The following is a 24,407-nucleotide window of genomic DNA, read 5'->3' as shown; positions in this document are numbered from 1 at the left end:
CTTTTGATGTATACCTTTAAACATAGTTTTAACATTCATAATATCCCACCATTTGCATATTATGGATATAAACTCAGATGTATCTGAATAGTGTGGTATTTCATGCAAAGGACCCAAATGAATGAGACCTTCAATAGTAAATTTATTGAAAATCTTAAGAACCAGTTTAATGTTTTGTTTCTCTAAATTAGAAGGTGAAAGACTTGTTAGAGTTAAACCATTAGAATTTCAATTTCATGTAGCTTTCTCAAAGACATAAACGAAGCAGTTTTGAAGTGCTTCTTTGAAAGATCTTCAATATTTGGAAAAAACATACATGTACCAGGATTTTTCTTTTTCAGCCAATTGTTCCTTATATTTTTAAATAAATGAACTGCATCTACTGTGTAAAAAAGAGGCCTATTCCCATTCATTGGATGTTTGTGTAAACAAATGAATTACGTGGTGGATTTGAAAACAAACTCATGGCTTTTCTATTTATTGCATTGTTGTCTGTAATAACACAAATAACAATAATTCCTATATTTTCAAGACCTCTAATCACTTTTTTAATTACATAATGTAATGTTTCAAAATTTATTGTGTTAACAGGCATAATATGTATTACCTCTTTGAATGAAGATTCCAAACTGGATATCATAAAAGCAAATGCACTGGTTGCCGGACTGGAAGAATCAAATGCAGCCCCAATGACAGAGCCTCCTTTGTAATCAAAATATGGCTGAACATAAATTTCATCTACCAAAAGAATCACTTTTCTTTCTCGATCCTCAAGGAAAGTTACACGATTTTTTATATATTTAAAAAAATTTTCATCAATAGTTTCATTACATGGTGACAATACTAAATTGCTGCAAATTTTTTTTAAAGTCGAAGGATGAGGCATAATAATACTGCCACTATCCCTTAAAAATTTATATGCATGTGGTGATATAGTATTTAACAAGCACTAGTACATCAGGATTGTATCTAAAATTATTTTTAGGGCAAAGTAAAAGATTCATCTGGTCTTGCAAAAATTTAATAATGCTCTTATTTTTGTCGTTAGAGATAGTTTGCAGTAATTCATTAATTATATCAATTGTTATGGTTAATTTTGAATTTAACTCTTTGGTTTGAAGATTAGCAAATTTATATAAAACAGTCCTAATTTCATTAAAATTTGTAACTTTATGTGGGAATGTGTAAGGAGATAATTGCATAATAGATTTTTCTTTAATAAATACAGACATTTCTTGATTGTCATTCACAACTACAGAATAATCAATTGATGGCCCAGGACTAAAAACAATATGAATAAAGCAAACAGTTGAGGTACCTGGAACTGTGTATACATGCCAAAATGCTGATATTCCATAGCGATCAATACATGACAAAATTTAAATTAATATATAAAAGGGAGTAAATAGTTATGTATAAAATATAAATTAATTATTTTTAAATATAAAAGGGAGTAAATAGTTATAGTGTATAGCTAATGGCATGTAAAATTTTAAGAATAAGCTGTGTTAGCTTATATTATAACATCAAATTTATACAGGTCCATAAAAAAAAAAAAATGTTTTATTCTGAAACAGATCAGGTAATATAATTATGCAAAGCCCGTTTATTCTACGATGGGCTGACACAACATTATTCAAAAAGAAATTATACATAGCACAGCAGCCTTGTCTCTACCAGAAATAACACATGTATACTAGAACATACGCCTAAAAACGTTGATATAATTAGAAAAATATAAATTTACAGAAGTAAAGTAATGTATTCTTACCTCTCTAAAATACATCCAACCTTAAAACCATAAAAAAATCAAAGTATTCTGGTTCAGCGTTCGCACAACGTAAGAAGCTTCAGCAATCAGCAAAGAGCCACCGCATGCGTTCCGAAGTTTATTATGACCAGAAGTCGTGACGTCACAGGAATTTTCGAACCGCGCGCTTAGGCTTGAAGTAGAGTCGGTGTTGGACATGGAAGAGCGTGTTGTTTCGTCTGCTCTGGAAGATGTGTATAAACGAGTAGAGGCAGCGAAAACGCGACGACGGAAGGTTCGTATTGTCAGAGACAAGATACATTGTACTGAAATATTTAGTAACCTACTTTTTAGTAGTAATTTAGTAATCGGTAATTACATATTGTGATGTGAATTTGATTGTGATACTAGCAATCAACAGTGTAGATGAAAGACCTACGTCTACGAAGTATGTACCGGACTTGTATGGGAAAAGCGCGAATATTAAAGTTACTCTCGTCAAATAATAAATAAGTATACTATAATTATGCCGTTAGTAATTCGAACTTTAATGCATATTGCACTAGAACAATGACGCATAAATTATGGCGACTATTGTGCATGTTGCAGTTGTAGATTCTTCGTAAGTGATGCAGGCCTTCATGCACGTTGATTGCCCAATTTTTAAAGGTTGTCTTTTTATGCAAAGCGCAGTAGGTAACATTAAGTGGAGAGTATTTTGAAGTTTAAATAAAGAGTTATTATGATCGGTTGTAAAGAAAAGACATGAAAACATGAATAAAGTAGATGCAGTTTTTAAAGCTGAACATGTGTTTGTTAATATAAGACAATGTTAACGCATTGTATTAATAGTTTGACGAAATCTGCACCATCAAACATTATGCATAAGTTTTAAGTTTGTTGACAGAATTCAGAATCAGTGATAAAAAATTATAATTTTTCCATAAATAAATATTTTCTATTCTTTGCTTCCCCCTATATTAAATTCTCGGCATTCTTTAAATAAGTAGTGTAACCTACCAATGAGAAAATGCTTTCCATCATTTGATTTGTCATGAAGTTACTAAAATGTAATTTTATCCATCATTATTGCAGACAGAGTGGCCAAATGAAATAAATCTCAGTTGTCTGTCCTCGTTGGGGGACCGAGGGGGGGAAGTTAAAACTACATTAGTCCATATTCTGTCTGTTTTTATGTGTTTGAGCCGGTTTTCCTTAGAGTCATCCACGAAGGCATTCTTCCCCGTAGGCAGATAGCATTTGAGGCTTTGCTGTAATCAATAAACCAAACTGTCTGTTTTTAAAATATTGTTGCATAATTATTATTAATAATACTTTATTATTTATGCATTACTTTTGTATTGATATAATTTAATTATATATAAAATATGTTAAAATCAATGTATATTAAGGAATTGTTATTGAGAATTTTATGATTAAAAACTAGCAATATTTATTATTAACTATTATTCTTAAATGCTGTTCAAAAGTTAATTTTTAAAAATTATACTATGTAGCATGTAAATTGTTAAGAATAGTTGAGTTTGTACTTTCTTGATGTATAATTAAGTTAAAAAATAGATAAGTGACTGCATAAATTCTACAAAAATTAAAATTACACTCTGTAACTGTGAGACAGAAGGGCAGTAAACTAAATTCTTTGGGGAAAGTGCAGAATTTCCCACTGCTTCGTGCATTTCTCAAAATCGCCAACTTGAAAATAACAAGTCAAAGAATTGCACAAACTCGGTATCCATGTACGCATCAACCTATTTTCACTTAAAAAAAATCAGAGAATTGCACAAACTTGGCATTGCACACTCTCATGACTTTGTCCATGTACACATCGATACGTGCCATATAAGTGGGAGATTCTGCATCAACTTGAAAATAACAAGTCGAAGAATTGCACAAACTTAGTGTCCATGTACACATCGGCCTATTTACAATTAAAAAAAAAAAAAAATCGGAGACTTGCACAAACTTGGTATCCATGTACACATTAACCTATTTTCACTTAAAAAAACAGAGAATTGCACAAACTTGGCATTATGCACTCCTTTGACTTTGTCCATATACACATCGATAATGTGTCATATAAGTGGGCGATTCTGCACTTGAGCCAATTATTTTGTGTTACTTTAAAGCAGCTTAACAAAACTGTGTAATTTGTCAGTACAGAAAAACCAGGTTATTATTTGAAAAAAACAGCAGTTAAAAATATGTATTTTAAATATGTTTAGCTGTAAAGAAAATATAAATGCACTTGCCTTTTTATTGCAAAATATGTGTTCAAATTTAATACACTTTTTTTTTGTGTGCTTTTTGCTTGGCATATCATTAATTAATTTTAATAGCTATTTATTATCATTTATCCTAGTAGGGATTGTATTGCTATTTATAATTTGTTAATAGAAGAATATTGGTATTCGCAAGATGTGTGATTTGTCGTCATACACTTTCAGTCTTATTAAAGTTCAAGCATCAGTCTGTCTTCTAACAGAATAATTTTTATGCTTTGAAACTATTAATTAATTGAACTAGACGACATTACATGGCATTAGAGTTGTCCCCAGAACTTGTGCGGCCACAACAGGTGACAAAATTTAGGGGCAAGAAAATTTTTAGAATATAGAGAAGTAGGTGGGGGAACAAAATTTAGGGATGCCAACATTTTTAGAATTTAGATTGTCAAGGAAGCACGAGGCAGCAGAATTTAAAACCCACAGAGATTGCAACTGGGTGAGAAAAAATCGTGCGCTGGCCCTACATGGCATGAGGTAATATTTTGTAGAAAATTCCAATTGTTAGTGCCTAATAGAGACTCTGATGGAATTAATAGTCAAAGAGTATAGATTAAGGTATTGTAATGCCATATGTTGATTATGCCAGGTTTGGCATTACATCCAGATCATGCTTTGAAAGGTTTTATAGGTATCTGGTAAAAATGATGCAAATAACATTTGCTACCATGAAACTATGCTAGACTGAAATTTTTCTCTTCATTGAATATTTTTCATTTGTGTAAATGTGTCACTGTAATTTTTATCTACTTTAATGTTTAACTTGTCAATTTATTTTTTGGCAGTGCTTTTTATCTTCATTTTTAACATATTTAAAATTTTTTTATTTACCCTTAGAATGTTCACAGTTATATTAGCTACTTTGATAGTCTTTGATTTTGATAGGCTATCAAATACTTGTTTATCAAAGTGAGACTTTGATAGGCTTGCTGACATATTTTTCTTTTGTTAGATGGAGTATGCACCAACCCATTGTGAAAAGGTAGTGAATGATTTGACTAGTTTTCTACCTGTAATATGTGATAAGCTGATAATGTAAGCAAAAATGGTTGATCTTTACAATATGGTAACTGGTAGTTTGGCGACATTTTGGAGGCGATAAAGGTTACTACCTGGGACTTTGGTAATAATGTGAGCAGTACTCAGTTCCGATTACGCATTATTTTGCGTGAGGGAAATGAGAGATCATGGGATATGTCATATGATATTAATGGACGAATTACGGTTCTTTAATCGGAAAAGGGGGGAAATCGGGGAAAAAATGTGGAAATTTTGTATTTAGCTTTATTCTGTGTTGTGTAATTTTTGGATCCCATGGCCCTAATTAAAGTGAATTCGAAATGGGTATTTAGGCATTGTGATAAAGAGAAGTTTGCTTTTTATTTAGCGGAGGAAGTATGGAGGAAAAATTCGCAGAAAAAATCTTTCAATAATTTTATTGAATGAATTAGAAAAGTGTATCCGCCACGTAATCAAGATTCTGAAGAAGATTAGGTAAGTTAGTATTTTTAATTATTTGAGGATATTATTTTTATGCATTGTTCTAAATGTAAGGTGGAAAGGAATTTGGTATTATTGGGAAAATTGTTATTAGCAATGATTTAGTTTAAAGTAATTAGGATTGTAAGGTAATTTTTATTAATTTAATGTATGTGCTCATTTATATTTTAAGTAGTGTTTTTGAATTTAATTATATTTTAATGAAATGATAGTTATTTTGTGAATTTTATGTTTGTAGGAATTTGGTATACGTTTAAGTTGAAATAAACGTGCATGGAAATAATTTAAATATTTGATACTAAGTATTTGTAATACTTGCAGTATGAATTCGTTGGTGACCTGTATAATGTAATAGATGATTTAGAAGTAAAAGTTTTTGGATATTTTATTTATTTTATATGTGGAAATGTTCATATTTGTAAAGGGTAAATACTTTTTCGTGATCAGGTAATTTCATATATGTTCTTTTTACCGGGTTTAAAGATTGAGAAAATTGTCATGTATTTTCGTGAAATTTTTCTAATTTATGAGAAAAAAGCAGTGTACATGGATATAGTGAAGAGTGTGCGCAATGCCATTTTTGTGCAATTCTGGGATGTTTTTTTAAGTAAAAATAAGTCGATGTGTACATGGTTTAGTGATATTATAATTAAATTATAGTTATTTTGTGAATTTTATGTTTGTAGGAATTTGGTATACGTTTAAGTTGAAATAAACGTGCATGGAAATAATTTAAATATTTGATACTAAGTATTTGTAATGCTTGCGGTATGAATTCATTGGTGACGTGTATAATGTAATAGATGAATTAGAGGTAAAAGTTTTTAGATATTTTATTTATTTTATATGTGGAAATGTTCATATTTGTAAAGGATAAATACTTTTTCACGATCAGGTAATTTCATATATGTTCTTTTTACCGGGTTTAAAGATTGAGAAAATTGTCATGTATTTTCGTGAAATTTTTCTAATTTATGAGAAAAAAGCAGCGTACGTGGATATAGTGAAGAGTGCGCGCATTGCCATTTTTGTGCAATTCTGGGATGTTTTTTTAAGTAAAAATAAGTCGGCGTGTACATGGTTTATGTTTATGTGTTATTTTGAAAAACGCGTAAGGAGTATGGTATTGTGCACTTTTTCCCAATTTTGCAGTGATTATTTGTCATGATTAAGCAGTTTTGTTTGATAAAATTTCTAGCATAAGTGTAATTCGGCTAGTAGATTGTTGGAAGAAGTGTTCAGTAGATAAGAAGAAAAGAAACATGTCTTTACTTCGTGAAGACAAAATGGCGGCGGGGAAAAAAAATAGAGGGTTGCTGTAGGAGAGTTGGTTGCCAAATTTTCGCCAAAAAATCGTCAAGTTACCATAATGTAAAGATCAACCGCAAAAATTTACATACGGTAATTTACAAGCTATTTGAAGAGATTATTTTCCTTTTAAGTTAAGTGGTCTTAAGTTCAGTGCTTTTTAAAAAAGTGAAGTAAATTTAGTTTATGTATTTTTTGTCTTTAAATACCTTTATTCATTAGAGAATAAAGTAAGATTTTATAATTATTTTTGGCTTCTATTAACTATGCATGTTGCAAATGAAGTATTAATGGTATTGATAATTTTTTCGCAATCTGTTAACTTCATCTATTTTAATGTTAAATAAAATTTATTCTAAGTATGACTGGAATATGTGTTTAAGAATTTTTGAAAAAATTTACCCACCTAATAAGTAGTTACAGTATATTCCAAAGTTGATATGGCCCTTTTGATCCTGCCTCTTCAACGTTCTCAATTTTAGAGCAGTTTTATATTATGTATAATTTTAATTATTTATATATTAAATGCTGGATTAGATTATAAACAAAAAGCACTGTAAAAATAGATTTTGAACACCCTTTTAATCAAACCTTCAAAAATTTGTATGAATGAATGTCTAAAGCTGTGGAGTACTGATATTTATTCTACATGCTCTCCCCATAACAAGGTTGGCTATGGAGGATTTTCATAATTTACATTTTGTATAATGTGAGTACAAACTAATTTTTCTTCTGGAGTCCTTTGCAGTGACATATCTCCTTTAACAGATAGCCATCCTGTGCTTCATCTCAATTAAAATCAATCAAACCAGTACTTTAATACTATTTACATAATGGTTTTATTATTTTTCTAAAAGCTCTCATTCTTAATATTGCTAGTTTACTATCATTTGCTATATTAAAGCAAATATATTTTAAACTGTATTTATAGGATGTAGGTGATGTATGTATTGTTGCTGTGAGCAAGACAAAACCTAAATCAATGATCATAGAAGCTTACAATTGTGGTCACAGACATTTTGGAGAAAATTATGTAAGTTTTTTTTATCATGTATTAATAACTATTTGATAAAAAATGTAAAGCATCTCCTTTAAATCTGTGTATGCTTTTTGGTTACTTTCTGATTATCTGCATCTCCACGTAAAGCATTTCAATTAAATTTGTGTATGGTCTTTTGGTTACTTTCTGATTATCTCCACTGAAAACCTGCAAGCCTATTGGCGAATTTGAGAACATTCTCAAACTTGTTGGTGAATGGTTTTTGCCAGGTAAAAAGAACAGCAGCCATTTTCAAAATGGCAGCATACTAAGAATTCTATACAAGAGCAGTCAATTACAGTCAAAAGTCCTTAATCCCGATGTCCATAATCCGGAATGATCTATAATCCGGACCTCAAAGCTACAAACTTTCTGTGCATGCGTCTATGCATGCATATAATATGTTTACGCATGTGCGTTTAATGTATAACGGACAGTATAAGCTAAGCTAAAATTATCTAATTACCTATTTCAGTTAATGTTGCAGATTGCGTTATTCCTTAATCTTCTAATTGGATCCGTCTTATTATTTTTTGCAGACTGTTACAGCAATTTTATAAAAGTAAGCTTGAACTTTTGATTATGTCAAAAAGAATTTCCGATTCTGGAGCTACTAAAGCATCTACAAAGCGAAAGCATGTTTCGATGTCCGTCAAACAAAAAGTGGAATAGCTTCAAAAAAGGGATAAAGCCATCTCCTTTGATTCTCTATTCATTTCGAAATATGTTTATCAATTTCACGCTGCTCTGTGGGGGGGGATGACGCGGTGCGCAGTGAACTGGAAGTTGATCTGTCAGCACTATCCTTATCTTCAGGGCAGATGTTTTTATTTTATTCGGCTTATAATTCCTTACTAAATGTAGTATTTCATCTCGATGTACTCCGTCTTTGATATGATTTAAATCAAATTCCTCATCATTATAAATATCGCGAATACACATCAACTAGTTTTCAGGTTGCAATTTTCTAATTTCAACTATACGTAATGTATGCTTTACGCATGCGCGCATTAAAAGAAATGTTTAATAAAGTAAACAAATAAATATAAAGCTTTTTTTTTGTAAATTTTGATATCCTTTAGATCATAATTGCTCTTTATTTCATAAATTACGTTTTCATATTTTTAATTGTGTAATTTCTGCATGCCATCTTACCAGATTTAAACTGATGATCTATAACTGGAAAAACCGCTAATCCGGAATCGCCGAAGTCCTGACGAGTCCGGATTAAAGACTTTTGACTGTAATAAGATTTAAACATAAGAGGACACAAGAAGAAGCATCGGTATTAAAAAACTGGTAAAAATATATTTACTAGTGTCCCTTGGTGATAATTGGCGGTACATGGGCACTGAATCTGTGCAATTCTTCGACTTGTTATTTTGGCACTACTCAAATCCATAATAAAAATCAAATAATTGCATAAACTTGGTATCCATGTGCACATGACCTATTTCACTTTAAAATAATAATAATAATAATAATAATAAAATCAGAGAACTAGGCATTGTGCACTCCCTTGACTTTGTCCATGTACACATTGATCTATATTCACTTAAAAAGTCAAAAGAGCAGCCAACAAAAAGTATATAATCTTGAAAAACTTTATTTTAAATCAAACAATCTGAAATAACATAAAAAAGGGAATTTATCTTAGCCCTGCACAAAGGAAATATCCACTTATGTTATTTACAAATTTACGTGTCTTCAGTCAAACAAATACCTTAACAGCATCCAAAAACTTCCTAAAATTATTTAAACCAGAATCTGTGTGCTCCCGTCATCACATAAATTCACAAAAATATCCTGTGTAGTGCCGTTATCCTCCGACATTCAACCATACTCATTTCCTTCCTACAAGCAGGACACTTAATAATGGCTTCTAAATAAACCTTCATTTACACACCAGTCAATTAATGCTTTTTTTTCCCCCTTTCATTCCAAATTGTACAAAAACTTCAAATTAATCTTACCATATTCAGCCATTTTACAGTTGTATAAACCACAAAATAACAACGTACTTCTTATCCAAAATTCGACACACACTTTCCAAATCTTTTCCCACACAACCAATTACATCATAATAGGGTTTCCATAACATTCAACTACTCAGGTTACCATAAATGAAACAACAACTTGTCGATAAATGAAACAACACTTTGTCAATAAATGAAACAACTTGTCAATAGATGAAACAGCAACTTGGTGATAAATGAAACAACAACTTAGCAATAATCCAAGAGACACCCTTAAATCTACTCTAACCCAAAAATTTATCGGTTAGTCTATATTTTAGGGTGCCCCTTGGATTATCGCCAAGTTGTTTCATTTATCGCCAAATTGTTGTTTCATTAATGGTAACCTGAGTAGTTGAATGTTATGCAAACTCTATTATGATGTGATTGGTTGCATTATTGCAGTGAATTTGACTGATGGGAAAATATTTGTAAGGGCTTATCTCTGCATTGGATGTCAGTTCGGAAGTACGTTGCTTATTTTGTGCCGTACACTGTAAAAAGGCTGTATGTGATGAGATTAATGTGAAGTTTCTGTACGATTTGGAATGAAGGGGGAAAAAAGCATCAGTTGATTGGTGTGTAAAAGAGTTCACATAGTTTTAGAAAGTTTTTGGATGCTGTTAGGGAATTTTGTATGCTGCAGACTGAAGGCATAGAAATTTTTAGATATGGTAAGTCGATATTTCCTTTTTGTAGTGCTTATATGTGATAAACATGCATTTCCTCTTTTTATGTTATTTCATTGTGTGATTTAAAGTGCAATTTATTGAGCTTCGATTGGATACAAGTTTTGTTCAATTTTGGTGATGAGTAACTTTGTTTTAACATCATTCTCCTGATTTTTTTAAAGTGAAAATAGATCGATGTGTACAATGACAAAGTCGCAATGCTGAGTTTGTGCAATTCTCTGGTGTTTTTTAAGTGAAAATAGATTGATGTGTATATGGACACTGAGTTTGGGCAATTCTTTGACTTGTTATTTTGGTTTTGTGTAGCGAACATCTTGAAATTGTGCCTTGCTGGCGAGTTACCAATTTTGACCATGGAGCACCCTGAAATATATTTTTGCCAACTTATCTATGCCCACCAGCGGCCGAGCGGTAAAGTCGCTGAACACTGGTAGTTCGGTCCGAGGTTTGAATCCCGCGAACGGGCTGGCTGCATGGGCGTTTTCGTGGTTTTCCCCATGTGTAACATGTATACGAGCCAGTTTCCCTTAGAAAGTCCACCACAAAGGCATCCCTCCCCTTAGGCAGATAGCCCTAGTGGGCTTTGCCATAATTAAATACACCACACCACCAACTTATTTATTATGAAAAATCCTTATAAAAGATAGTAATAATATAATTATAATTCTTATCAAAGATAAGTTACCTTATTTTTATTCTTATGTAGATTACATTATTAATACGATTAGATTATAAATAAAAATAAGTCTCGTACCTTTTTATTTATATCACATAGATTAGATTTTTTAAAATAAGTCTTGTACCTTATTTTATCTTAACATTTCACAATTTATTATAAAATTAATTGCAAGTATTTTTTACATTAGTTTGAAGGGCAATTAAGGTTTGTTTAAGTACCACCATTTAAATCCCTAAGCACTAATTATAAATTTTGTAAGCATGAAATAACTTAATGGGAAAAGTACTTTTCTATTAACAACATTTTTTTATCACCATGTAGAGTAAGTGTTGCCAAGTACAGCAGCAATCAGCATCATTATTTCCTCCTCTTTAATTGAATCTCACAGAGGCAAGAAAATATAAAAAAAAAGTAATATTTTGCCAGGTTATACTTAGGATTTCTGCAAATAATTATAATACAATTCTCTTTTAGGCAAAATATTTTTTTTAAAAAATACAGTGTTAAAACTCTACAGTATATTAAATTAGGGAAACTGGCTTGAGGATGGTCATTTTCCATTAGTTGTTAGCAAAATAGTGTAATAAAAAACTAAAAGGAACAGCCATGTAAGATATAGATTTGGGGGGGGGGTTAACAGGTAACCTCCCCTATCTAGTAAATTTTTTATTAGTAGTATAATAAAATTATTATAATGTAATGTATTTTTTAATGTGAAAGCCCATAGTACCTGAATAGGAAAACCATATAATAAACCTAATCTGATCCTAGTCTTGTTATATTTGTACTTTGCTAAGAAAAGGGCTAGTTCAGTGTACAGATTTTAAGGAAAAGCTGTAAAGCTTTTTAATTTCAACATTTTTTTCCTTTTAAATCATAAGTGTAGACTTCAAAGAAGTATTCTGTACTGACTTTTTCCCATACAACTGCAAAAGTATGTATTTGTTTATTTTAATGCACATGTTGCTAAGAATATTATTATAATGTGCTTTTTATTCTACGCAGTAGGATTAAAAAATTTTCGGACTGAGTCTATGACATAAAATATATTAAGAATTAAATTGCAGAAATACATCCTCCTTCAAAATAAGACTCTTGTGCAAGAACACACTTCTGCCAGCGCCTGTAAAAATCATTGAAATATGTCTGGAATCCATTTTTGGTCATGTCCTTTTAATTCAGCCTGTAATGCACATTTAACTTCATTTCGAGCTTGAAATCAACAGCCCTGCAAGCTTCTTGTCAGGTCAGTAAATAGAAAGAAATTGCAGGCTGTGAGATCAGGTGAGTAAGAAGGATTAGGCAAAGCAGTTGTTTTCGTTTTCGCAAGAAAGTCATTGACGAGTAGGGATCGGTGAGCAGGAGTGTTGTCATGCAACAGCACCCATGACTGCTCAGTCCACACTTTTGGTCTCTTCTTCTGGATCGACTCAAGCAAACAATGCAGGATTTCAACGCAAAGTTCTTTGTTCACCCTGCGTCCTTCAGGGATAAATCCCAGATGCACAATGCCCTGGATATCGAAGAGCACCTCTAGCATGACCTTTCCTTTAGACCAATCTTGGCGGAATTTCTGTTGCTGTGGAGATTGTGGTGATTTCCATGTTGTGGATGCTCTCTTGGAGTCATACAAAAAACAGCATTTCTTTTCTCCAGTAACAATTCTGCCAAGTAGGGAAGGATCTTTGTCAACAGCTGAGATTAAGTCTCCAGCCAACGAAAACCAATGAAAATTCGACCGACAAAAATTCAACGAGGGACCATTCAAATTCCCTTTTAGTCTACTTTTAACATGCGGGGAACAGTGTGTTAATACACTCTATGCATGTTAAGATCCTTAGCCAGTATCTGCTGACATGTGGCCACTGATATTCCAACTGATTCTACTATTTGGCAAATTGTTTGTTGCCTGTTCGCACGTACCACTGCAGACACCTTTTTGATGTTTTCATCGGTGCAAAAAGTCACGGGATGGCCACAGCGTTCGTCATCTTCAGCACTTTCCCTGCCTTCTCTGAAACAATGCTTGCGTTCTCGATAACGTTTCACTTCCGTATACATGCTTCAACATTTTGAAAGCGAACACAAAATTTGATATTGATGCTCTGCTCAACTGACGCCATTTTTTTCTAACACCAGTTACTTAATCACCTGCCTACAAAAAACGCTGTTGCTGCAAGCTTTTGACCACGTGATTTGGGACAAACCACTTTTAGAAAAGGGGGAGAATGTAGTAACACAAAAATATTTTCGTAGTCGCACTGCTTCAAATAATTTTTACGTTATAGACTCAGTCCGGGAACTTTTGAATCTTATAACATATAAATAGGTCTAATTGTAAATACAGTGGTGGAAGGACATTGGGTCTTTCCTTTGTGATGAAAATTATCATTTTGATACGATTCATGTAAAAATCTCAAATCTGAACATGTTTGACATTATTTCTCATGAATTATAATAGTTTTGATTTAGATGACTGTATTAATAAAATGGTGTTAAGGTCAGAGTTTTTGCAGGCTGCCTATCTGCTCCATCAGCTGGAAATTATATAAATTGCTTAATCAAATTCTTTTCAACCTTCTTTTGTCAATGTTTTGTGCAGGAGTCATGTATTTTTTAGACATAGCATGCACATTGTGTAGTACATAATTCTTACATGCAATATATTTTAATATTGTATTTGAGTGATGCATATTCTATTTAGCATACTTTACATAGATATTTTTGTACTTTATATTTACATGTAATATGTAGTGCATGCATTGTGTGGTATATATAAGGATTTTTATGAATCTTTATTTTAATATTGTATTTATGCATTATGTAATTTACTTTGTTTAATGTCATTCTTAGTGTATTTTATGTAGGTATTTATGTGTTTTATAATTTCATGGTATGTGCTATGCAATTCTTATATCCATTTATAATTAAATACAGTATTTATGTATTCTGTTTTCTGTGTGGTTCAGTGAGTCACTTAGATTATGGTTAAGCAAGTATGTATGTGCTTAATAATTGTTTTTATTATGTAGTGCATTCATTGTATGCTACGCATATGGATTTTATGCGCATCATACTTTAACATTGTGTATTTTATTTAGTTTAATATTCTATTTGTTGTAATTCACATAAGCAGTTATGCAGTTTATAACTGAATGCTGAATCTCTGCATTGTGTACTTGATTTAACTCAATGTCCGACTTAATGTATCTTATATAAATATTCAGATACTGTTCTGTTATTGGGACCCGGGTCCAGAAATGTATGTGTGCCTGTATGGATGTGTTCATGTATGCATGTGTGTACATATGTATCTATGTGTATACACACATACAAACATGCACATGAACATACACACATACATTTCTGAATATGGTCCTGACAGCAGAACAATACTGATATTTATGCACTTTATAAACTGTACGAGTTGTGTAGAATATGTGTTGCATAGAATTCATGTAGATCTTTACATGCATCTAATTTAATATTATACATATGCATTGTGTATTTTGCTTAGTTTAATGTCTTTTTACTGTATTTTACATAGGTATTTATGTGAGAAATAATTGTATGTACTCTGTAGCATGTGTGCTATATGGCATGCATATAGACTTTGACATGCATTAATAATGCTACTAAAATCTGTGCCCGTTTGTGTGTCTGTGGGTAACATCATCTCCTCCAGAACAGCTGGGAGTTGAATTGCAAGAGAAGTACCACCTGATTCAAAAAATTCATAGGAAGCAATTTCAACCATTCCTATTTTCATGTGACTTTAATCAACCAAGATATTAATTAGAAACTTTGAAAATGCTAACTTTTGCACCCTGCAAGTTGTTTTTTTCACTGAACTTCATTGCTGTTCAGCATGCTATATCGAAAGACATAGAAAGTGGAATTTTAAAATTGCCATCTGTCTTTTCTAACCAGAGGTAGAGTAAAATTTTTTATGGAATCACATGGCCCATTTATTCTTCCGTCACTTTTTCTTTGTTTCTTGACAGTGATTTTTTTTATGAAATTTTCCTTAAAATTGTGGATTTTAAAAACATTTTTCTTTTTTTCATTTCAATATGAAATATTTCCACAAATTTCGGATAATTTTTTTTTCAAGTGTATTGAATTTAGGTGTAATTTTCAGGTGTAAAATTTCAGGTGTATTTTCATTTACATTGGAATGCTTTTATACATTTTCCTTTGAGGTGTACATAGAACATATTCTGCTTTGACCACAGTCTGCTACTCATAATTTAATACTTTAATATATGCATTATGCTTTTAACTTAATTTATTGTCTCTTAATATATTTTACCTAGGTATTCATGTGACAGATAATTGTATTTATTACATAACATGTGCATTATGTAGCTTGCTCATATACTTTTATGTACATCATAATTTAATACTGTATTTTTGCATTGTGAATTTTATTTAGTTTAACATTTTATTTAGTATGTTTAAGGGAAGCATGTATCGAGCTTTTAATTTTGAACCATGGTTGAAAATTATAATATTCTTATGGTTTTAAATAAATTCATTGACATATTTTTTAATAAGCATATTTTTAAGGGTGTCTTTGCTCTGATTTGTTATTGTGCATAATTTAGTTTAAAAATGGAGTACTGAAATTATCACTTTATTCTTGACAAATTTTTAATTTGCTGAAGATGTTTTGGCAGTGCCAGATGAAATTGGGGCATATAAGTTTCAAGATTCTGAAACCATTTTAAAATATAGTATTTTATTTTTATGAATGATTATCACTAGTTCTAAAACCATTCATCTGAAGTTACTCTAATTTCCAAATGGAGTTGTGAAGTTACGAGTTAAAGCTAGAGTTTTTTTAAAATAAGCTTTATCTCTAGAAGGGAACAGTATGTTAGAATAATGTACTACATACTGAAATAGAATATGTATGGTGTTGCCTTTTTTCTTCCTGAAATTTATAATCTAAATTTGTCATGTGTTTTAATTCTAAATGTGTAAAATGAAAAATTTAAAAAAGACATAAAAGTGTTATATGGAAAAATTTACATGTAATTGCATTAGTCTGAGAGAGCTGTATGATTTTTGGGTTAAATGCTGAATGTGAAATCTGATGTTGGTTTTCAGGAAATGTTGAATGTATACTGGAAATTTTGTTTATGTCATGAGATTTGTAATTATTTAACATTTTCTGTAATAGGTGAATGAACTTGCAGAAAAGGCCTCCGATTCGGAAGTGAGTATGTGTTTTCATATCGAAACTTGGTATACTGATATCTATTTAATGTACTTAAACTAAATTCCCCCAAGACAGCATGCACATTTTTTTGGATGTCCTGAAGTCCAGCCTTGAATGTTTTATTTATCTGATTCTGTGGAAGAAATTGTGATTTATATATCTTTTGTCATTTAGATAAGTATTATAGTTTGCAATTTAAATAAAATCATTGTTAATTTTAATAGTCATTTTTTTAATATATCATTGTATTTGTTATCTACAGTTTTCTTTCTAATTATACATCATTGTTAAACATATTACTGTAATTCACTTTCAATGGGATCAATATTTATGTATATGCTTTGTCTTTAGAAATAGTGGTTTTACATGCAAATAACATCTGGTAGACTTAAAAAGCATTTTAATTAATTTAATTTACCATTGTAGGCAAATGCCTGCCACTGGGGAAAAAATTAATTTATTTAGTATGACTTTTAGAGGAATTTAATTTTTCTGTTGTATTGTTTTTGTCGAAAAAGTAAATTTTTCCTTTAAAGTTGTTGATTTAATGCCTTATCAGTTTATTGTTTATCTTAATGCCTTATCAATAAAATATATAAAGTAATTTAATTCTTGCTTTATAGCATTGAGTCACTTGAATCATATATATGAAAGATTTATTATGTGATCATTTAAAAATTGAAGAAATTATTACTGTTAACACATTGACTGCCATTCACGTGCCAGCGCGATGTTTTGTTATCAGCAAAGAGCCAATCACGCGCCAGTGCGTGATGTGGGGTGATGTCTCAGCAGCCAGTCGCGCTGGCGCGGGAAAATTCTATACTTGTTATTCATTCTCCAAGTTCATTTGGCATTGCATGCAGGGCATTTCTTACGGCATTGGCATGGAGTGAAAATTAGAAACTACGTATAAATAATCGCGGTTTTGAAATTATTGTTTTATTTTTTATTAAAAAAATAATCTTTTAGTATGAGTTATAGAGATGATAGTGCAGGGTCTTTGTGCCCGAAAAAATGAAAAGTTCAATATAAAAAGGCTCTTACGGATGATGAAATAGCAAATTTGTTGGCTGAGCTATCGGATGAGTACCCGAGCGATTTTAGTTATGACAGTGACGAAGAATTCGTTACTCCGACTGGTACCCATGATATTTCGGATTCTGATGATGATGAAGAACGAATCGTGCAAGAGGCTGCATGTCAGCAGGATGATTCAACTATGACGGAAAACGATGAATAGGTGGTATTGTGGCCTGGACGGCTTATATTCAGACAGTATATACCAAATAAAAGTCACAAATATGGTATCACGTTGTACATGATCACAACCCCTGATGGTATGGTTCTGAAATTTATGATATATACAGGCATGTTGGATGATTCTGGCGGAAAAGAACATGCAAAAAAAAGTCGTTATGAATTTTCTCGAGGAAATGATGAATGTAGGACATAGCATATTTATGGATAATTATTCTAACAGCTGCACTGGGACAATCAGAAAGAACTGAAAGAAATTTCCGAAAGAGGTAAACGAAAAAAAAAAATGATGAAATAGCAAACTGTAGCAAAGTAGGCTAATGGTGTGATGATTGCAAAGTGGCAGGATAAGAGAGACGTCACTTACATTTCCAATGAATATTAAAATGATATGGCGGAAATAACAAACAAATGAGGTGAAATTAAATCGAAAACTCTACCTGTAATTCAATATAATAAATTTATGGGCCAGTATTGATAAGCAAAATCAGATGCTTGCTTATTATCCTTGTGAGAGAAAAACAATTAGGTGGCCCATGAAAATATTTGTGCATATTTTGCAAATAATGATGAACAATTCTCACTTTATCTATAATAAGTATTCCAATGAAAATACATTACTGTATGACTACCGTTTATCCGTGATACGAAGTTTACTGAAACAGCCATCTGTTCTTCATGCTCCTCTGTATGATCAGTCTGAATCTGAACATGTGCTGAGTACACGGGAAGGAAAAAAAAAGAAAGAAAAATTCTAAGAAAGCAATGCAAAAGTTGCTATTTCCAAGGGAAACGTAAAGATACAATATATGTTTGCAAATTTTGTGAAGGATCTCCCGTGTACTGCTTAGATTGTTCAAAGATAATACACAAATAACATTCTAGATGTACCTGTATAATGCCTTTGTAATTTTCTTGTTATAAATTCCTTTGTAATATGTATAATTGTCTGTAATGCATATTGATATGAAAATAATGCGTACTGTCACTTATGTTTCTTATTTAAATTTATTTTTTACATTCCACGCGCCAGCACGCAATGTGGTATTTGGGGAAAATTTTGACATGTAGTGCCAATCACGCACTGGCATGTAGTTAAAAAATTCTTTAAGAAAAGCCTTAAATAATACGTCGGTATCACATAATTAGCTTTTATTAATATTTTTAAATCATATTTCTTATAATAAGTATGTTGGCATCTGGATACGATTTACTTCCATATGGGTGGCAATAACTATCAATCTAACTCTAGTGACTGGCAGTCAATGTGTTAAGCTAACCTCCTAATCTATCAAACTTTTAACACAATTTAAATTTTTGCATATGTTCATCAAATATTGATTATTTGTTTTAATTTCTCTAAATATCCTGTCTTTATGAAGAATATTAATCAAATCATCCTAGAAGAAGAATAATTACATTTTCCCTGTGAAAATTTACAAAGATTCTTCTTTCTCCTATATCCGATATACATAAATAGTGTAAGTACAGGTGTCCAGGAAAGAAATCTACAGTTTCAAAATTAAAAATCTCGAAAACAAAGACAGATAGAGGATGTAACAAGCAGTATATTCATTTTGAAAGCTGCAAGATCGTTATTCAGAAACTTTGAAATAATAGTTACAAAAGCTGCCAACAGATGGGCTACTATCAAAATGCATAAATATCATTATCTTGTATCAAATGCATAAATAATGCAGAAGCTGTGCAGCATGTATGCAGCTTGTATCAAAATGCATAAATAAACTAGTCTTTGCAATCGCAATGTTTTTTAAATGTCCACCACTCGCAGTATAGAAGTGGTGCAAACAAACAATGAAATTTGCTATCGCATCTTATAGTGCATAAAGGGAAATGGATTCAGCTGCTACACAGATTGAAGACTCGAGCTTGTCCATTGCAGTGGGATGGTTCCAGTAAACAGTGTCTTCCAATCTGCTGCATAAAAAGTAATCACATGGATTCAGATTGGGCTAATATGGAAGCCAATCCATGCCTGGCTCAGTAAATTTGGAATAAACCAATACAATGACTATGCTCGAAGTATTCGTCAAGAAAGAAACGTATGTTCTCAGTACTATGTGGTTGTGCTCCATTTTGCATAAGCTGGTTGGTGCCTGGTCATTTATCCAATGCTTGCTGTGTTGTGACAGATTGTTCCAAAATTGCAATCTAATGTTCACTAATGATTGTTTCTCCCATGAAAAAAGGGCCGATAATACCTCTGCTTCTTACTGCAGCTCAAACAAGAACTTGGGAAGAATTCAGTGGTTTCACTTCACATTCAGGAGGAAGCACGTTTCATGTGTGTGAATCACATAGAGTCAATATCAGATCCTTTATTATCAATCATTGTGAGAATCTGGTTGACAAAGTCAGCCTTTTGTTGCATACCTCGTATGGGTATGACCTGGTGACTGTGGAATTTGAATGGAAACAAATCTAGGCTGTTTCTCAGTAATTTTTTCATGCTGGAATGCTTCAAATCAGACTGCTGCAATTCGTTGGATGGATTTGCACAGATTTTGCTAAATAATTCCAGAAACAGTGGCAACATTTCCAGGAGTAACTACAGTTTGCCTGCAACTAACGTTTCCTGTCGTATCATCAGCCATGCTGCCTGTCTACTGGAATTAGGCAAAGAGCTTGCGAGTGGTTTTTCGCATTGGGTTCTTTGGGAACATTAAATCAATGCTTGAAAACTCCGCCTTGTTGCCATAGGAGTGTGTTCTAACCTTCCAGTACCAGATATTGCTGAATATTCAGTAAGGGGTGTTTAAATTAACTGCACCACTTGCATAGATTTTTGTATTTTGGAAAACAGATTATTATTTAAAAGTTGCTGTGGAACATTAGCTGAAACAATGCTTGTGAAAATAATTGAAATATTTTCGTTGTGTTACACATGCATGTTTAAATTTATCTTTGTGTTATTTATCTTATGAAACACAATAGTTCAAATAGAAATATTTTAAAATAAATTCTTTGCATTTGAGGCCTTTGCAGCTGTGAAAATAGTTACTGTGGTTACTCATTTAAGTCATAAAGACCCTTTTTTAAAGTAAGTATCTTAAAAATATTTGGTTAATGTCATCTTAACCATACATATGATTATCATATAGTCTGGATTGTTCAAATTCTTTTCACTATTGAAAAGATTGCTTTTGTTATAACTTTAAGGCATTAATTCCTCATAATGGCATATTTGTAAATTAAAATGTTTCTTAATAAGAATTTATTTATTTGTGTGATGTTTCTGAGAGGAAAGTCTAAAACACGGAATGCTTGGTTATTTATATCCATGTGGGTATATTTCTAATATAGGTGATAATAGAGTTGTAATATAAATAGAATTTTTACAAAAATGCTTTATGATTCTGGTAAAATCTAAATGTAAGGTCTTTATATCATTTAAAATAATGCTGAAGGTTGTTTCAGATTTCATGTGCAGATGCATGATTTATGTAAATTTGATCATAATTCTGCAATGATTTCAGTGTTTCATGGTTTTTGGTGTGTTGAAGAAAATGTTTTTGAAATTACTTAATGATTTTCACTTTTTCAAATAGTGTGTTTATTTTTAAAATTTGGTTTTTATGAATATTCATGCACATTATGTTTCTGAAAATGAAATCAGAAAACTAATATCCTCCTTATTTATCATCATGATGGTATATTTCTAATATAGTTACAGACTTTGGATGTAAATAGAATTATTATAAGAGTATTTTATGATTTTAGTGAAATCTGGATATTATAGCAAGGCCTTTAATAGAATATAAAATAATGTTGTGGTTGTTTGTTTAAATCGGTGGTTCCCAAACTTACAGTGCCTGTGGACACCTTCTTATAACAGAAACTTGACCGTAAACCACCAAGTTCAATACAGTAATTTCCGGAAGAAAGGCCGCATCAGTGTATATGCCGCACTCGAGAAAAATGGAAGGGAAAAAATTAAAATTGCACAGAAACGCCGTAATAGATTAAATTGCGCGTGACATCGCCGTGAGCTGTATAGATGCAAAATCTTAACCTATGCCCTGATATATGATATATCAGTTAAGAAAATGCATGAAATGAAACCATAACTCAAAAATAAATTAAAGGTAAGAAATGTTGAAAATAAATATATTTATGTTCACGAATATACTTATATTTACCCACTAAAGAAGTCCATATTTGTAATACTTAGACTATATTATAAAAAATGTTGCAACAATGAAATATTAAATTTGGATGACAAAATTTTACTTAAAAAAGGAATTACAGCAAACTATACATCATATGAAGCCATCAAAATCTGATTCTTCACTGTCTGAATTAAAAAGATTTAGTAAATCCTGATCTAAGTCCAGGTCTTCCAGATCATCACATTCATCCTCTTGGTATACCGTCTCTTTATCTAAGGATATAATTTCAGCTTCTTTGAACCCTGCTATTATTTACGATGTTTTTACCGATTTCCATGCACTTCCTACCCACTTTGCAACTTCTTCATAAGATGCTCTACGCATTTTACCACTTTTGGTATACGTATGCAATCCTTCACTCATCCAACTCTCCTACCGCTTTCGGACTTCAGTTTTGAAGGATTTATTACCTGACAAATCTAATGGTTGTAAGATTTTTAATCCTTCACTCATCCAACTCTCCTACCGCTTTCGGACTTCAGTTTTGAAGGATTTATTACCTGACAAATCTAATGGTTGTAAGATTTTTGTCAAACCAGCTGGAATTATTGCTACGGTCGTAGACAATTTTTGACATCTGGTTTTCACTGACTCAAGTAAATGAGCACGCATGGAATCTATTATCAATAACCCTTTTGGTTGGAAAAAAGATCCCTTACGACACTGCCAAACTTTTTGTAGCCACTCATGCATGATTGTTTCGCACATCCAGCCGTTCTTGTTTGCATAAATAATTATGTCATTAGGAAAATCTCCCTTCGGAATAGTTTTCATTTAAAAATGATCATCGGCTTTAGCTTGTCACAATTTTCGGCACAAGCTAACACACATGTAAATGACATTCTTTCATGCCCCGTCGTAAGCACAGATACAGTATTTTGCACCAGTTTTATCAACAGTTCTGTTTGCAGGTCAGTCGAAAGCTAACGACATTTCATCCATATTTATTATCTGTGACCGAAGGAGTTTTTTTTTTTTGTCAACAATATGTGTCGTATATTTTAGGAAAGATGCCTTTTTATCCTGCCAGTCCATTGGTAATTGTTGCCTGACTATTGTTCTAGTACGCACAGAAATATTTTTTCTTTGCATAAATCTGCTACACCAGCAAAGCCCTCCTTTGAAATCATTTATGTTCATTTGTTTTGCTGTAAATTTTGCTTGTAAGTGAATTTTTACAGTCGAAATTGCCATTCCCTTTCCTCGTTGTTCCTTTATCCAGTTTGCAAGGCCGTCCTCTAGATTTGGCCACCTTACAGTACCACTTCTTTTGGCTCGTTTCTGTTGTGGCATATTTTTAAGTTTTTCTTTTTCAGTTCTCCAACATCGAATACATCTCTCGCCCACTTCAAACTCAAGCTGCTGCTCTATTTCCAATTTGTTCAGCACGTGAAATTACATTAAGCTTAAAACCAGCAGTATAGTTTCTGTGTCATTTAGGTGCCATTTTCAAAACTTTTCCGCTCCCTTCTTACTTAAAAACTATCCAAGAAGTACTTGTACCCAAACTGATGGGATCTGTATCTGGTAGAATGCCAAGAAAAATCGATTCATGCTGAAGGGGAAATACGTCAAAGTTCGTTATTGCGAGGCAGGTGGAATCAGTCGTATCCGCCTTTGAAAAAAATTGCAGAAAAGGCGGGTGGGGAGAGGATGGTTCCTGGAAGATTCATCGAATGGCAAAGGAGAGAGACTATTCAAAATGATGAGAATGCTGATTTGAAAAGGGGAAAGAATGTTATTGTTCTGAGATCTCGTTTAGGGTGAATAAGGCAGGTAGGTCCGTTCAAGGAAAATAATGTAAACAAAATAACGTTTGCAAAAAGCAACCGAGTGGTCTTTTGTGTAGGAACAGCACCAGTCTATGTACAATGACAAGGCCATCCAAACTATGTACAATGACCATCATAGGAAATATTTTATTTTTAGTGCACCTAAACGCCGCACCCGCTGAAAATTTAAGTTTTAAACATGTAAATGCCGCGGCGTTTCTTCCAGAAATTACGGTAACTCTGTGTAAGTGCGTAACAGGAAAATTACAAATTTAACTTCGATGTCTTAAGTGGTAAATGGTGACACAAAAATATAAATAAAACATTTTAATTTTTAAAGTAATAATTGAAATTATCTTTTGTGTTATGATACAAAAACACATTATCTCCCCCTAATGAGATGGGTGAACATGATGTGATGATGAGAAATTATGTGTGTTAGCCTTTATGAGTAACATTCTGAAGTCTGTATAAGCACTTACAGTCAGTTTCTGTTTTTCGTGATGAGGCTTATAACTGCATTAAATCCAGGTTCTAGTAAATAGGAAATTACAGGAAAGCAATCAGTAACTTTTCTACAGTAACCCCTAATGCAGGATATAAACTTAGTATATGTTTTTGATAAATGTTTGAAATATCTGCTTATTTATGTTCATGAAGGTATGTTTTTAACCT

The 24,407-nt window shown here is 32.1% G+C and overlaps 1 protein-coding gene across 3 annotated transcripts in view; it reads left to right on the top strand.

The window, feature by feature from the left end:
- The first annotated feature begins 1,901 nt into the window (after positions 1-1,901).
- The window catches only part of LOC118187732 (pyridoxal phosphate homeostasis protein), a 49,469-nt gene continuing 26,963 nt past the window's right edge, over positions 1,902-24,407 (top strand). For 2 of the 3 annotated variants that reach the window (XM_035358007.2, XM_085809479.1), the window contains exons 1-3: positions 1,902-2,045; positions 7,793-7,894; positions 16,472-16,507. In XM_035358007.2, the coding sequence (XP_035213898.2) occupies positions 1,968-2,045; positions 7,793-7,894; positions 16,472-16,507 (216 nt within the window). In that variant the 5' untranslated portion in view covers positions 1,902-1,967. Of the gene's footprint in view, positions 2,046-2,145; positions 2,199-7,792; positions 7,895-16,471; positions 16,508-24,407 lie in introns of those variants that run through there. The other variant, XM_085809480.1, reaches the window with a different exon arrangement.

This window comes from Stegodyphus dumicola, chromosome X2 (genome assembly GCF_044657685.1).
Source record: "Stegodyphus dumicola isolate Sdum_Otavi_A_Nest chromosome X2, ASM4465768v1".
NCBI lineage: Eukaryota > Metazoa > Arthropoda > Arachnida > Araneae > Eresidae > Stegodyphus > Stegodyphus dumicola.
Note: the sequence above shows the minus strand (reverse complement) of the source record. Positions and strands in the feature narration are given on the sequence as shown.